The 13,869-nt window shown below is 39.1% G+C and overlaps 1 protein-coding gene across 1 annotated transcript; it reads left to right on the top strand.

Annotated features, from left to right (window-relative positions):
• Positions 1-168: 168 nt before the first annotated feature.
• Positions 169-13,635, top strand: ghrhrl (growth hormone releasing hormone receptor, like). Its single transcript, XM_058073104.1, has 11 exons — positions 169-795; positions 6,780-6,888; positions 7,667-7,774; positions 8,469-8,560; positions 9,025-9,128; positions 10,362-10,494; positions 10,570-10,723; positions 12,002-12,062; positions 12,243-12,312; positions 12,545-12,636; positions 12,953-13,635. Exons 1-11 carry the CDS (start codon positions 694-696, stop codon positions 12,978-12,980), a joined length of 1,053 nt encoding a protein of 350 aa, XP_057929087.1. The 5' UTR covers positions 169-693; the 3' UTR covers positions 12,981-13,635.
• Positions 13,636-13,869: the final 234 nt, after the last annotated feature.

The raw sequence follows: 13,869 nt of genomic DNA, 5'->3' as shown, positions 1-13,869 counted from the left end.
TTTGTCAGATTAATCAGTTTTTTTTATTAATCATGATTAATCATCATTAGCAGCTATGTCTGAGTTATGCTCTATATATGACATACAGACGTATATTTTACATTCTTCATAATATATTTAATATCCAAGATCTTTCATTGTGTGGTTTATGTTTTTTAAGTGTGCAGGATGTGACTGTGAACTAATGTAGAATAATGTGGAAATAATTTGGATACCCCTGATTTAGTGTTGAAATCTTATGATAGGACAAAAATAACAAAACCTGTTTAATATTTGTATGGTTTGCATGGGAAATGGGCATTTTATGTGTTAAAATGAAACACAAGCTGAGCTTTTAGTTAAAAAACACAGCTTCTGTATTGTTTATGATGGTTACAGTTTGTACTGATGTAATCATATTCATTCATCCTATATTTTTACAAAAGTACCATCATATATGCCTGTACATATTGCTTTTGACTGTGCAGGTGTACCTAATGAAGAGTCAGGTGAGTACATACTGTACCAATATATTGTGTGCGCATCTGTTTTTGTGCTTTTATTCTGTAACAGCAGAAGCATTACATCTTCTCCCAGTTTTTGTGAGCTTGACATGGATCTCCCATTATTAATCTGGAGAGGGCGAGAGAGAGAGGGGAGACGAGAGAGGGGAGAAAGAGAGAGTGGTGCTCAGTATCCAGAGCTGCTTCCAGCATGAGTTTCACTCTCCACATACGTTCTCCACGCCGTGTGGAAGCCAACATGCTGCAGATCCAATCCAGAGGGGCTTTCCTCACGCTCTGCTTGGCTCCTGCTGTAAGTACATCCTCCATTAGTAAACTTCTGGTGTCTCTTGATGGATTTATTGTTTTCCTCGTATACTCACTTGTGGTGTAAAGCTTCAATCGCATTGACAAATACGTGATAGACCTCATTGCAGTCAAGTAGTTTAATGTTAAATGCCATCCGACTGTTAAAGTTATGTATTGTGAAGCTGACAAGATTTTGCAATTAATCCTTAGAGTGAATAAAAAAAAAAGAATTGGTTAAATTTTATTTTTTTATTTTTTTATTATTTTAATACTTAATCTCTTTAATTTAACTTACGTTTTATTTGACTTTACTTATGTTGTTATTGCTTCTGTTTAACTAATGAAAAAATACATTCAATATTTACATACATCCATCATTTTTTTTGCCCTTTTAAGTTTTTTTTTATGTGAAACTGCTACATTTTTGTATTTTTTTAATGATTAGGTGACTCTATTTATGTGTGTTTTTTTAGAGGTTGATATTTCAGTGTACTATAATGCAAGCGTGTAAGTATGTTAAACTGGCTGTTACATATGCAAGTGAAAAAAGCTGGATCACCATTATAGAGCAATTGTGGTTTATTTCATAACATTTGAGTTTTTAATGCATTATCCACATAAGCAAATCCTTATCATGCTATCATATGTATCTATATGTTTGTGTGTGTATCTGTATATGGTATTTACATACATATGTGTGTATGTGCACGCGCCTGTGACACACACCTGATGGAACTTTTTGTGATGGCTGAATTCAATTTTCTTGGCTTGCTATTTAGTAATTTAGTGCACTCCATTTGTTTTGAGCAAGTCAAGTACGCTTCCGGCCACAAGGCGCTAACCTGAACTGTACGCCGGTATGCATATGCACACTCTGATGTTCGCTTCTTTAAATCAGCAGCTTTTATTTAGCCCCCCTATTTCCTATTTCCATAACCAAATAGAATTCAGAGATGCGGATAATCGCATATGTGTGGTGGTGAGGATGGGAATGGAGGGTGTGGGGACCAGCCACTCATTACAATCTTCCACTTCAATTTATTCCCATTCACTGCTGGGGACTGTGGAGAATTATAATCAGCGACACACAAACACACCCTAACCAAAACAAAACAAAGAAAAAACAGCCACTACAAACAATAACTTCTATGGTGATTGAAACTTTGCACTTTAACCCAAGAAGCACAAAATAGACTTACTGACACTGGCCACTTTTTGACAGTGCTATTACCAGTTCAAAGTGGCTCCCCTCCATAACACTATCTGGACACTCTAAAGAAAACATGTCTCAGCTTCACGAAGTTGACATCACGGTAGTCATCTTTTGACAGAAATCTATAATCTAAATCAGAAATCTAAAATGAATCTTTTGATGTTTTCAATATCAGTATTCAATATCTATTGTTTGCCAACTTCCTTTAATAATCTTTTAAACTTTTTATCTCCCTGAGCTGATCTCCATGCATCTCTCCAGGTCACTGGTGTGTGTGAGTGACAGGAGGAAAAGCTCCGACTGAGTTGAGGCGGAGAAGTCGTTTGGTGTGCTTCCCAGCCTTTATTCAGCCAAGGTTAAAAATATATCACGGCACACCACTAGGCGTGCTATAACTTACAGTATTCTGTTGTGTGAATGGCAATAGGTGGCTACACAGGTTCATTATTCTATGTAATTAGGAAGCAGCTTGTTTTATATTGGCCCTCGGCATATTCTGAATGTTAAATAATAACAATGTTAAGATATATTATTAGAAATTACATTAATATCAATCTGCTTTTTCACCAATAACATAAATGTGAATGTTGTGTTCCGAAGGGGGAGTAGTGAAAATGATTAATTGGACAATGGCTTTTCCATTCCAAAAAGAGAGGAAAGTCATACTGTGTCCGTTGCCATGGTAATCAGTAATGTGTGGTGAGGTTCATGGCTGGTGAGGCACTTGACTCCATAGGAGTTTTTAAAATCTCAATACCGGTTGCTTATTAAGAGGATAATAGGAAAAGAAGAGATAAAAAAACATCCCTTTGGTTGAAAAATGTTGTCTTCAAATACTTATTTATTTGATGAACTGAACTGAAATTGGTCTTTCCTTTATCTATTTAAAAAAAATACATGCACCCTGTCCTTCTCCAGGAAGATACTTGTAAGTGAGATTGCGTAAATAATTCTCAATCTTTGCTGTCAGCAGAGGGCTAACATATCGTTAATCCGTCTTTAGATTTCATGTAATTAAATGAAAATAGTACTTTAGGAATGTACTGTAAGTATTGCAAATAAGACGATTAAATATATGAGCTATCTATATAATAAAATAAAATATATATAATAAATGTATAATATATATAATATAATATATATAATATATAATAAAATAAATAATCTGCCAACAAGAGCTGAAATGGCAGATTATTTTATTCGAAGTTTGAGTATTGTCCCCGGTAAGAAAAAATATGGTCACTTCAATTTACTTAGCATTTCATGTGCATTATAATTAAAACAAATGAGCGATATCATCACCATTTTTATATTTTACTGTCAGCGGCCTCCATGTATGTTTTTCACCAATGGAATTGCACCTAAATTAAAATGAGATTTATTTCCATGCTCCTCCTCCTTTTTTTAAGTGTTTTTAGTCACAATAAGCACACATGAGTCCTTCCAATTCCATAGGGACCAAGAAAGACAACCTTTTTTCTATAAGCATTTGCATTATAGTGAATCATAGCATCGAGGCTCCAGTGGCTTTTCATTGTGATCCTGAACACTTGGAACCAAACCTGAAATCATTCTTGGGGTAAGCCAACTCAGTGTTGAACCTCTTACCTGGAACATCCCGCATATAGCTTAGTGTATCTTGGCCTAAATTGGATTGGTTTGAGCATCATTATTGCACAAAATGGATCAAAGTGGACCCACACATCCTTAAATTTATATAATGAATCAAACAATCAGAAAGCTCTAACCCAATAAAGTTGGACCAATCTTGACTCTTGATCCTCAGTTTGGGAGACTCTGTCGAGTTGCATACTGTGTCTTTACGCGTGTACTGTGTATTTGCAAAACTCTTCTTGTCAGACCGACGCTTCACCACAGCAAAATATTTTTTTTCCTTCCTTCTGCGACTTTGACATAATTGCAGATCATAGTGGATGCTAGTGTCCTTCATTAAATCGTTAGCATTCCATTAAGACCAGAGAGGAGTGAGCTGCAAGTCGCTCAGGTTTGCGTCCCTCCTTCCTCCCTGCTGGAAGCGGAGGTGGTGCCACATACCACTCAGCTGTTTACCCCCCCTTTTAATTTTCTTGGCAGCTGCTGCCAAGATGATTGCAGGCGCATCTTTTATGTCCTCTTCTGTGTATGCATGTCCTTTTGTCTCTGTTTTTTTTTCTTAAGCTACAGCTACAGAAGACAATGGAGAATAGGAGAGTTTCTGTCACTAAATCAAACACATTATACACTGTGGCCAAATGCAGTATTATCTTAAAAGGTACACTCTACACCAGGGCCCATATCTAGCCCGCCAGTTGCTTCCAAAGTATTTAATTTAAACTTTTAACATACAATAGTCAGTCAATCTGACACAACCTTTTGATGCTTTATACAGTAAGACAGGTTTGAGGTCTGCATTAATATTAAAATTTTCAAGCATGTCCAAAAATCTTTCAAGCTCCAAAAGATGAAAACCTACAAGCGACTCTTCACTCAACTATTGAGGGAGATTTTCTAAACAATTCTTTTTTCATACAAGAGTTAATTTTTCTTTCTTTATTCTCCTTTTAGTTCTTGCAGTGACTGCAAGGTAGCAGTCGAAACTAACTAAAAATAATTGTTTACAGGTGTGCCCATTGCTTCAATTGTGGTCAATCATGAAGGTAGTTTGGGTCGATCGCATAAATGGCGCTTTGTAGAGGTCATATGTCAGCTGAGCATTTTCCTCCCACATTCCAAAAACATGCTAGGATAATTGGTGACTCCAAATTGTCCATAGGTATGAATGTGAGTGTGAATGGTTGTTTGTCTATATGTGCCCTGTGATTGGCTGGCGACCAGTGCAAGGTGTACCCCGCCTCTGCCTGAAGACAGCTGGGATAGGCTCCAGCACCCCCGCGACATCCATGCTTTCATATTCAGAGGTACCGTTTGATTTATGTTTATAAAGTCATAAATATTAAATTAACATGTAACAACATGTGTCTTTCCCGCCTTTAGGCTTTTGGTCCCATTGGAATTTAGCTTCCATAGTCTGTCTCTCTTTATGAAGCCCATGGGAAATTGAAGACATGTAACTTGAATCAAGAACAAAGCTTTAGTGTTGTGTCATGTTTGTCATAAACATGTTTTAGTGAGCCCCACCAGCAAATGGCACAAGAAGGAGGGGGGGCTAAATGCAAATCATTGCCAACATTTCAGTCATTTTGGAAATGGAGGGTCTTTGTGATTACATGTCTGCCTCACAAAGTGCCTCCCTTTTCGCCTTGCTTCTCCTGCTTTTTTGTTTCTTTTTTTTTTTTTTAAACATGCACACAAACTGCTGTCATCAGAGTGTGCCTTGTAATTCTAAGTAACTAACAAGCAAATGATGACTTTTAGGTAAGAGTGAAAAATGTTATTGTTTTCCATCTGTGGATACTGCACTGAATACTACCTTTTGATGTAACCTACTCCACTGCTGATGCATTCAGGTTTCTCCTTCGTGTGTGAAATTAATATTCCTGGGGAAAATGGTGTATCTAAATGACACACCTCATAGAGCATCTAAATCCGCTACCCTTTGCAGCGGGTGAAGATGAGGGTTCCAGTCTGTTTTGAGGAGCACATTTTGCACAGAAATTGTTTTTTTGTGAAAACGTAAATTGAATCCAAAACCTATTTACTGGCGTATTTGTGTTGCAGTTAATTGATTGAATGTTCTGTGACCGTCGAAGGGGAAAAAATGGTGTACATGTGCTGAACTGAATGTGCTGAACGGAGCTAGCTCATCGCTTATTAATCATGACCCCCCGCCTAGTACGTTAGAAATAAACAGAAAATACAAAGGCTTCACCAATAGTAATACTGTTTTGCATAATGAATGCTGGCAGGCAACGTGAGTGCACACTGGAATAAACAACACTTTAGATATTCTTCTTTCATTCATAGCGAGGGCGTGAGAGGAAGCCGTCAAATGTTGGTTCTTGTGAGAACAGCATATGATTTTGTAAAGAGTGTAATTGGAGGATAACACGCATTATGGGTTACTAGACAAATCTATTCCTGTTTGTAATTAATGAAGGTTTTAAGACATATAAAGCAAAGCCTGGAATCATGGCTCATAATTTCAAGTGTAAATGGTCCAACAAATGGGTCAAGGTGGGACGTGACAGAGCGTCATTGAGTTTTCAAAGCCTTATAGTGTTTTATTGGTATAGTGAGGAGAAATGACAGCAGTATAGAAGTAAAAGAAAAAGGAATCTAAAATACCCCTAATATGCAAAAGGTACTTTTTAATGATGTTTTTTTAATAGGCTCCACTACACATCTTTTCAGTAAATCAGTGCCATACTACATGTCCGCCATATTGATTGAGTGTATTGCCGCAGGCCTCCCCATTACTTGATATTCCAATCATGCTTGACTTTGTTTAGATGAATTTGACTTAAATATTTATCTGTCCTCTCATCGGGTGTTTGGATTAGGGTCATGGTAGATTTTCTTGTTTGTCGTACTGTGAGACAAATGTCCTGGTGTATATTTGGCAGCATAATGCCATGAGCACAAACTAAAATCTCAGTGGTACTCACTTCAGAGTGCAAATTTGTCCGAAACCCAAGCAATCTCCTCTTTCCTGTGGGGGAAACGTCTTCATTGAATTAAGCAAGATGCCATCCCAACACCAGCAGTGCTTTTCATACCCACAGGAAATGGCTTCTGTGATTACCCCATGCTTTTAAATGTGTGTCCATGTAGGCTCACTCTATTCCCTCTGCTCTGCCTCTCTCTGATGCCTTTAGGTTCTAACAAGCCTGCTGCACCCTGAATGTGAGTTCATATTCCAGCTGGAGAAAGATGAGCGCCGCTGCCTCCACTCCATTGCTGTGGAAGCAAACACAAGTACACAAGGTGGCTTTTTCCTGTTTATAAAAAAACAAAAATAAAACAGCATGAACATACTAAAATAACTATTACAAATTGATGCGTTATCATGATTGCCTGAGGGTGCGTTCACACTTGTTTGTTCAGTACTTTGGTCTGGGTCAAAAATGAAAAAAGTGCCCTGTGCTTTGGTGCGGTTGGCTTTGCATTCATACTTTGGGTGTGAAGTATTTGTCTATTTTTTGCTGTCATTTAACACTGAGTATCGTGTCTTTGGTCGTTTTGCGTTCACACTCATACCAGGGTTTGGATGATTGCATTCACACTTGACCAGACAAAGCGTACAAGCAGAGCAAATGCATCAGATTTCCTTTTAACCAGACCAAACACAACAAGTGTGAACGCCAAATTCCATTTTGGTGCAATTCATTTGGTCATGTGTAAACATAGGAATTAAATTCTGGTGCTGAAAAAATGAGATACAGTACACACAGTTCTAACCTAATTTGGCACAGAACATTACAATAATATTACTTACACCACTGACACCAAGTGACCAGTGTAGAATACTACATATTACAGTTTGAGTGCATCTCCAAGCATGTCTATACACCATTTTGATTTGTATTGTGTTTATTTGTTTCATTCACTACTCCAAGAGCAAACCTTCGTCCTGTTTACATTCTTTCACCCGCCGCTGACTGTTCAGAGAAGAGAGTGCTTTACAGAGCAGTGCATAATGGTGTTTTTTTCTATTCTACCGAGAAGAGACTAATTTTGATGTTTTGGTTTTTTTTCCTCCCAGGTTGTCGAGCATTCTGGGACGCGGTGGTCTGCTGGCCTCATGCTGTGGTTGGGGAAAGTGTTCAGAGAGCTTGTCCAGCCGTTTTCTCCCTCTTCAGAAACACCACAGGTTGACTGCTAATGATATCCTAAAACTGTATGAATTGAATTTACATTTCCACATGACACAATCACAATGTTGAGTCTCTTTGATGTAGTTATGAATTATATACGTACAACAAAAGATGGTTGGTTATAGTTAACATATAGAAGCAAGAGTATAATAGATTGTAAAGGCTAATTTCTAGTTCATAATGCATTCATTTATTTATGTGGCTTTTTTTAATAACGTGAATGGCCCAGTCGGTGCTTGGGGGTCTGTGGTAATTATCCACTATGGGAGTGGAAGAAGTGTTTTTACACTCCCATTGCAGTGATGTAATATAAAAAATATCATTAACAATATAATAGCATTAAGAATGCATTGTTGGTGTAGTCAAAGGAGTGCGTCACTGTCGAGCCTTTTATGAGCAGGTATAATGCTAATTGCACCACATCATCAGGACGAGTTGCATCCAGTTTTCTTATTAGTGCTAGAATATTCCATTATGTTCAAATGTGGTGAAGTCTATGTCATATTATTAGTGTCATAGCTCCTCATGCCAGTTACTAATGATAACCACCACATTGCATACTACTAAAAATGAATACTAAGTAATAATCCACATTCACAGTGTGAGTGGAGGCCAGTACTAGACAGCTGTGGTCTTGTACATTTGAAATGACTCAGGGTCCTTCTTAATTTCCTATTCTATTGACTTCAGGTTCCGTGAGCCGTAACTGCACTGATGGAGGTTGGTCCAGGCCCTTTCCGCCGTACCACCAGGCCTGTAGCGTGGATGATGACATACCTGAGGTGAGCACTGTGTGATTTTTCTTGTGCGTGGCCAGGTCAGACACTGTTTAGTTTTTCTGTTTCCTCAGAGGAAGCACCGAGTTATTAATGATCCACATGCTTTAGGAAAGCAGTAAGTGAATCATATGTCATCCGTTAGGTGATAGTTGAAATTATCCTGTTTCACAAAGTGAGAATGTAGTACAATATAATTGTTATGTTTCTTTTTTAAGTGGTGGTAATTACAGTAAACTACTTTGGGAGAGGGGCATTTTGTGCTCTTGTAGATAATAAACAAACCTCCTGGTCATTAGGCTGATTGCCAGGTCTGCCTTTTTTTTTTACAGGTATTAAGGAGCTTTTTCACTTGAGTCAATTCATCTTGCTGCCATAAGACGCCACCTTTTCAATATGCAAACAAATTTATCTGCTAATCTTTTTCCTTGTGTGCATGTGTGTGTGTGTGTGTGTGTGCATGCACACAGACGGAGCAGAGCTACTTTGCCACAGTGAAGCTGATCTACACCGTCGGTTACGGCGTCTCTCTGCTGGTGCTGATCGCTGCTGTGCTCATCCTGCTGCTCTTCAGGTACGAACACAGGACAACATGTTCGGTAGAGGATGCTTTGGCCCGTGAGGCTTTGACACCTAAAGTGCGTTTGTATAGGTGTCATCCTGGCAAAAAAAATATCTTCCACACCTGGGGTCCTGTCCCATGTAGTTCCAGACACCATACCAGCTGTCCTCTAGTAATGTGGCCCTCAGGGATCATACTCCAGCTGCCCTCTCAAGATAATTAATCACCATTTTACTACTGTTTTTATCTGCTGCTCTGCCACCTTCAGCATTTTATTGTAGTATTAAAGTCAGTCTACTAAAAATCATTCAAATATTTATTGGGTGGCATACACTGAATTATTTCAATGTGTCACATTTTTTTTAATGTGCATATTTTGGACTAATAATAAAACCGTGAGAGTGAAATACAAAGCAAGGGATGACTATATTGTATAGCTTTTTTCAAACATGGCCAAATTTATGTCTTAAAAGGGGCATTAACTGACAAGTCTTGAGTAATTGGCTCGAGATTAACAAATAAATAAATAAATAAAAAGTATATGTTTTATATATTTATAATGTGTCATATGTTGCCCATTCGATGTCCACTGCAGTCTGTTCATTCAGGACGGTTTCAAGGTTTCTTTTGTCCCCTAAATGGGGTTTTGAATTTTTCAGAATCAGAATGAAACATCAGAATTGTTGTAAATGGCTAATAAGATACACGGTTAGAGCTCACATTGTCTGTTTTATCTACCGGTTACACTGCTGTGCGATGTTTTAGCACTTTCTGTAAGACATTGTGAGTAATAATGGTATGTGGAATATAAAAAAGAAAACTAGCTATCATTTGCTAATAAATGTACAAGTGGGTAGAATGTTGGCCTCACTGTCAGGAAGTTGAGGGTTTGAATCTCTATTTAGACATCTCTGTGGAGTTTGCATGTTCTCCCCATGTGTGCGTGGGTTTCCTCCGGGTATTCTGGTTTCCTCCCACATTCCAAAAACATGCTACACATAATGTTATGTTAATGGAGACTACAAATTGTCCATAGGTATGAATGTGAGTGTGAATGGTTGCTTGTCTGTATGTGCCAGGGTCATTTCAGTTAACATTTTATACAAATGCAAATTTGCAGGGTACTTGGAAAGTAAAATCTGGCATATGGTGTAAAAACTAATGTAACTAAATGGTAATAACAAAATAGAAAGCCTCCTTTTCCCTGCAGCATTGACAGTATTATGTTTGTGTTTTCTTCACAAGGAGGCTACGCTGTGCCAGGAACTTCATCCACATCCAACTCTTCCTCACGTTCATCCTGAAAGCCGCGGCAGTGTTTATCAAAGACGCCACTCTGTTCTCAAACGACGAGACCAACCACTGCACCCTGTCCACAGTAAGACAAGATGCCTTTCCTCAAGAGTCCTCCTAGAAACTCATCTTTCTTCCCTTTCCCTAATCTTCTGTCCAGTTTGCCTGTAAGGCTGCTGTGGTCTTCTGTCACTATTGCGTCATGGCAAATTTTTTCTGGCTCCTGGTGGAGGCACTCTACCTCAATTCCTTGCTGCTCTCTTCATTTTATCGCAGCATCCGGTGCCTGTGGGGCTTCAGTCTGCTGGGATGGGGTACGTATGCAAATATTTATAAAAAAAATAACACCTAATAACTTCTCAGACTTAATTGTTTCCCATTATCTTCACTTTGGGTGAGTGCTCCTCCTGCCAGGTTCCGCTGATAGCCATCACCTTGTGTAATAGAAAGAAATAAAAAAAAACTATGAGTAATCAACACAGTCAAAGACCACAGTTGATTAGCTTCAACAAGGGAACATACACACATCCAGCACGCAGCATGTGACATATACCGGTAATTAATGCGATCACTCCTCCAGCTAGTTATTAATTAATAAATTAATTAAATCACAACCTCATTATTAGAAATAATCATGAAAGCCATATCCCATGATCTGCTCACTTAGGCACAGGATTTAAGTCATATATTTGTGAGTGCTCCACTTACCAGACCTAAAAGGTCTCTTCAATATTGTATGGAAGTTGGATCTTGGTTCACATTGCCTGTAGTAAGTCGAGCCTGTTTCCAGTGAACGTTGGCCTCCGCCAAGGCTGCCCTTTTTCATGGACAGAATTTCTGGGCGCAGCCAAGGCATCGGGGGAGTCCAGTTTGGGGGCCTTAGGATCTCATCTCTGCTATTTATGGATGATGTGGTCCTGATGACCTTTCCTAGCTGTGACATTCAGTGTGTACTGGGACAGTTTGCATCCGAGTGTGAAGCTTTTGGGATGAAACTCAGTACCTCCAGATCAGAGGCCATGGTTGTCAGTCGGAAAAGGAGTTCAAGTATCTCTTTGTCAGCAGCGATTTATTACTCCTTTTCCTCCAATGCAGCGCAACGGAGGATATATTCTTTCTGAGATGAACTGGTCTTGTCCAGTTTAAGATATAATGTTTGCTGGGCCAGGCAGAGATAAAACGCGAGAGTTGAGATTTGGCTTACCTGCCTTACTGTGATGTGGCGAGGTGATTACTTCCTATGAAGATCAGTGCAGTGAGTTAAAAAGGAGACGTAGTCCTGATTTTAAATTAGGATTAGTCTGAGATAAGATGAAGGCTCTCGCTCCCTCACTTCAATTTTAAAAGGCATCAAAGATGGTGAAAATCTCATATTGATGCTAAAATGAGCTGTCTGGACAAAAGGAGTCCAATAAGCGAAAGGTAGATGAATCTAAAATATATCACTGATTTTTTGCTTTTAGCACAAAAGAGGACTATTTGACTGTTAGAAGAGCTAACATTGAGTTGGTTGCTAACTGCCTTATTGTTCTTCCCTATTGATTTATGTTTCACAGATACAGTTTTTTTACAATGTATTTTTTGTTTCACAGGGGTTCCTGTGCTCTTCATTGTGCTGTGGATTGGATCCAGAGTGTATTTTGAAGATACAGAGTCTGTACCTTTCAGTTTCATTTGTGTATTAATGTCATGCATGTTCCTGCAATCAAATTTTTTGCTCATGTATAGATTTTTAATTGACCTTTCAATTACAGGGGATATTTTTTCACCTATCAGAATGCATCCTTTCTAAAGGTTACATCTGTAAATATCTTGCACCTCCCATCCATACAGATGCTGGGACATCAATGAGAAGTCGCTCTATTGGTGGATCATCAAGGGCCCGATTGTTGTGTCCATCGTGGTAAATGTTCCTCTTTGTGTTGCACCTGCATATGACAGTACTGGTCATTGTCATGCAGATGCTTTGTCTACCTTCTTTTTCTTCTCCTGATAAATCATTTCACTGCCTAAAAAAAAAAAAAAAAAGCATGCACAACAAGCGTCTATCCATGTCAGTTACACACTCTGCTGCACATATTACTGCCACCATGCTGTCACACCTTCTCCTTCTTCTTCTTTTAATTTATGCATAGATCAATTTCATGCTCTTTGTCAACATCGTCAGGATTCTCATACAGAAGCTAAGCCCTCGTCTGATCCAGTTCAACAACTCCTCACAGTACAGGTGATTCCTTCCCTTCTTTTATTGAATGGTTGATGAATTTGATCAATTCTCTTGCTTCCACCTTGGACAATAGAAATAAGCAGAACGACTTGATGTAAGCCACAAAGTCAGACAAGTTGCAGCGATGCAGCTTTGTATTACAAAGGCTTGTGGCCTTATAAGGACCTACTTTTTGTTAAGTTAATAGATACAACATATGCAGTATAATATGACAACAGTACACAGATAAACAAAAATATGTGTCACATTTTTGTTTGCCTGCATGACCTCAAGATGAAGAAGCAAATAGCAGGTAAAATAATATTTCATGCTTCAGCAGGTGGAATGGAGGCAACAAAAACTAACAGAGCCACAGTGCACGAAAAGGTAGTAGCACAATCACCGTGGAAAGGAGCTACACAGCAGGAGCATATGGAGATGCAGTTGAATGCATCAGAAGTTAGTTTTAATGAGTCCACACATCCTCCGTAAGAAACTTGTAATTACCAACGAGCACCTCCAGTGACATGTGAATTCAAAACAGGAAACGGATGAAAGCTACCACAATAATACCAGTCCCAAAGAACCCCTTCCCATCAAGCTACGACTACCACCCCGTAGCATTGACTTCCATCATAATCAAGTCAAACATATCCATGGAGGACACCATCCCTGCTGTTCTCCACCCATTCCTCACAGGGGTTCCACAAGGATGTGTGCTCAGCCTTCTGCTCTTCACACTGCTGACCCACAACTGTGTGCCAAAATTATGTACCAACCACATCATTAAGGTTGCAGATAACACAACTGTGTGGACCTCATCTCCAGTAATGATGTAGCCCCCTACAGGATTAAGGTGGGCCAACTGGGTGAGTGTTGCAAGGACAGTCTTCCTCAGTGTGGGGAAGACCAAAGAGATTGTTGTAGACTCGGAGAAGACTTCCACGGCACCCCTGACTGACCATCAACGACACTGCTGTACAGAGCATGAGTAGAACCAAGGTCCTGGCGGTGCACATTTCCAAGGATCTCTCCTGGTTAAACAACACCACATAGTTGGCCAAGAAGGCCCAAACAAGTCTGTACTTATTTTGCAAGATGAAGAGCCTTAGAGAGCTCATCAAGATTCACAAGCTTCATCAATCAAGCTGTCAGGAAGCTGAACTTTGCTCAGTACCTCCCCACTTGGTTGTCTGCCCCTGGACAGTAACCCACCTCGTCAATAAGAATTACTTCTGCTGTTCTTTGGACAAA

This window comes from Doryrhamphus excisus, chromosome 5 (genome assembly GCF_030265055.1).
Source record: "Doryrhamphus excisus isolate RoL2022-K1 chromosome 5, RoL_Dexc_1.0, whole genome shotgun sequence".
NCBI classification, from domain to species: Eukaryota; Metazoa; Chordata; class Actinopteri; order Syngnathiformes; family Syngnathidae; genus Doryrhamphus; species Doryrhamphus excisus.
The sequence above is the reverse complement of the archived record's forward strand: the minus strand, read 5'-3'. Positions and strand labels throughout refer to the sequence as shown.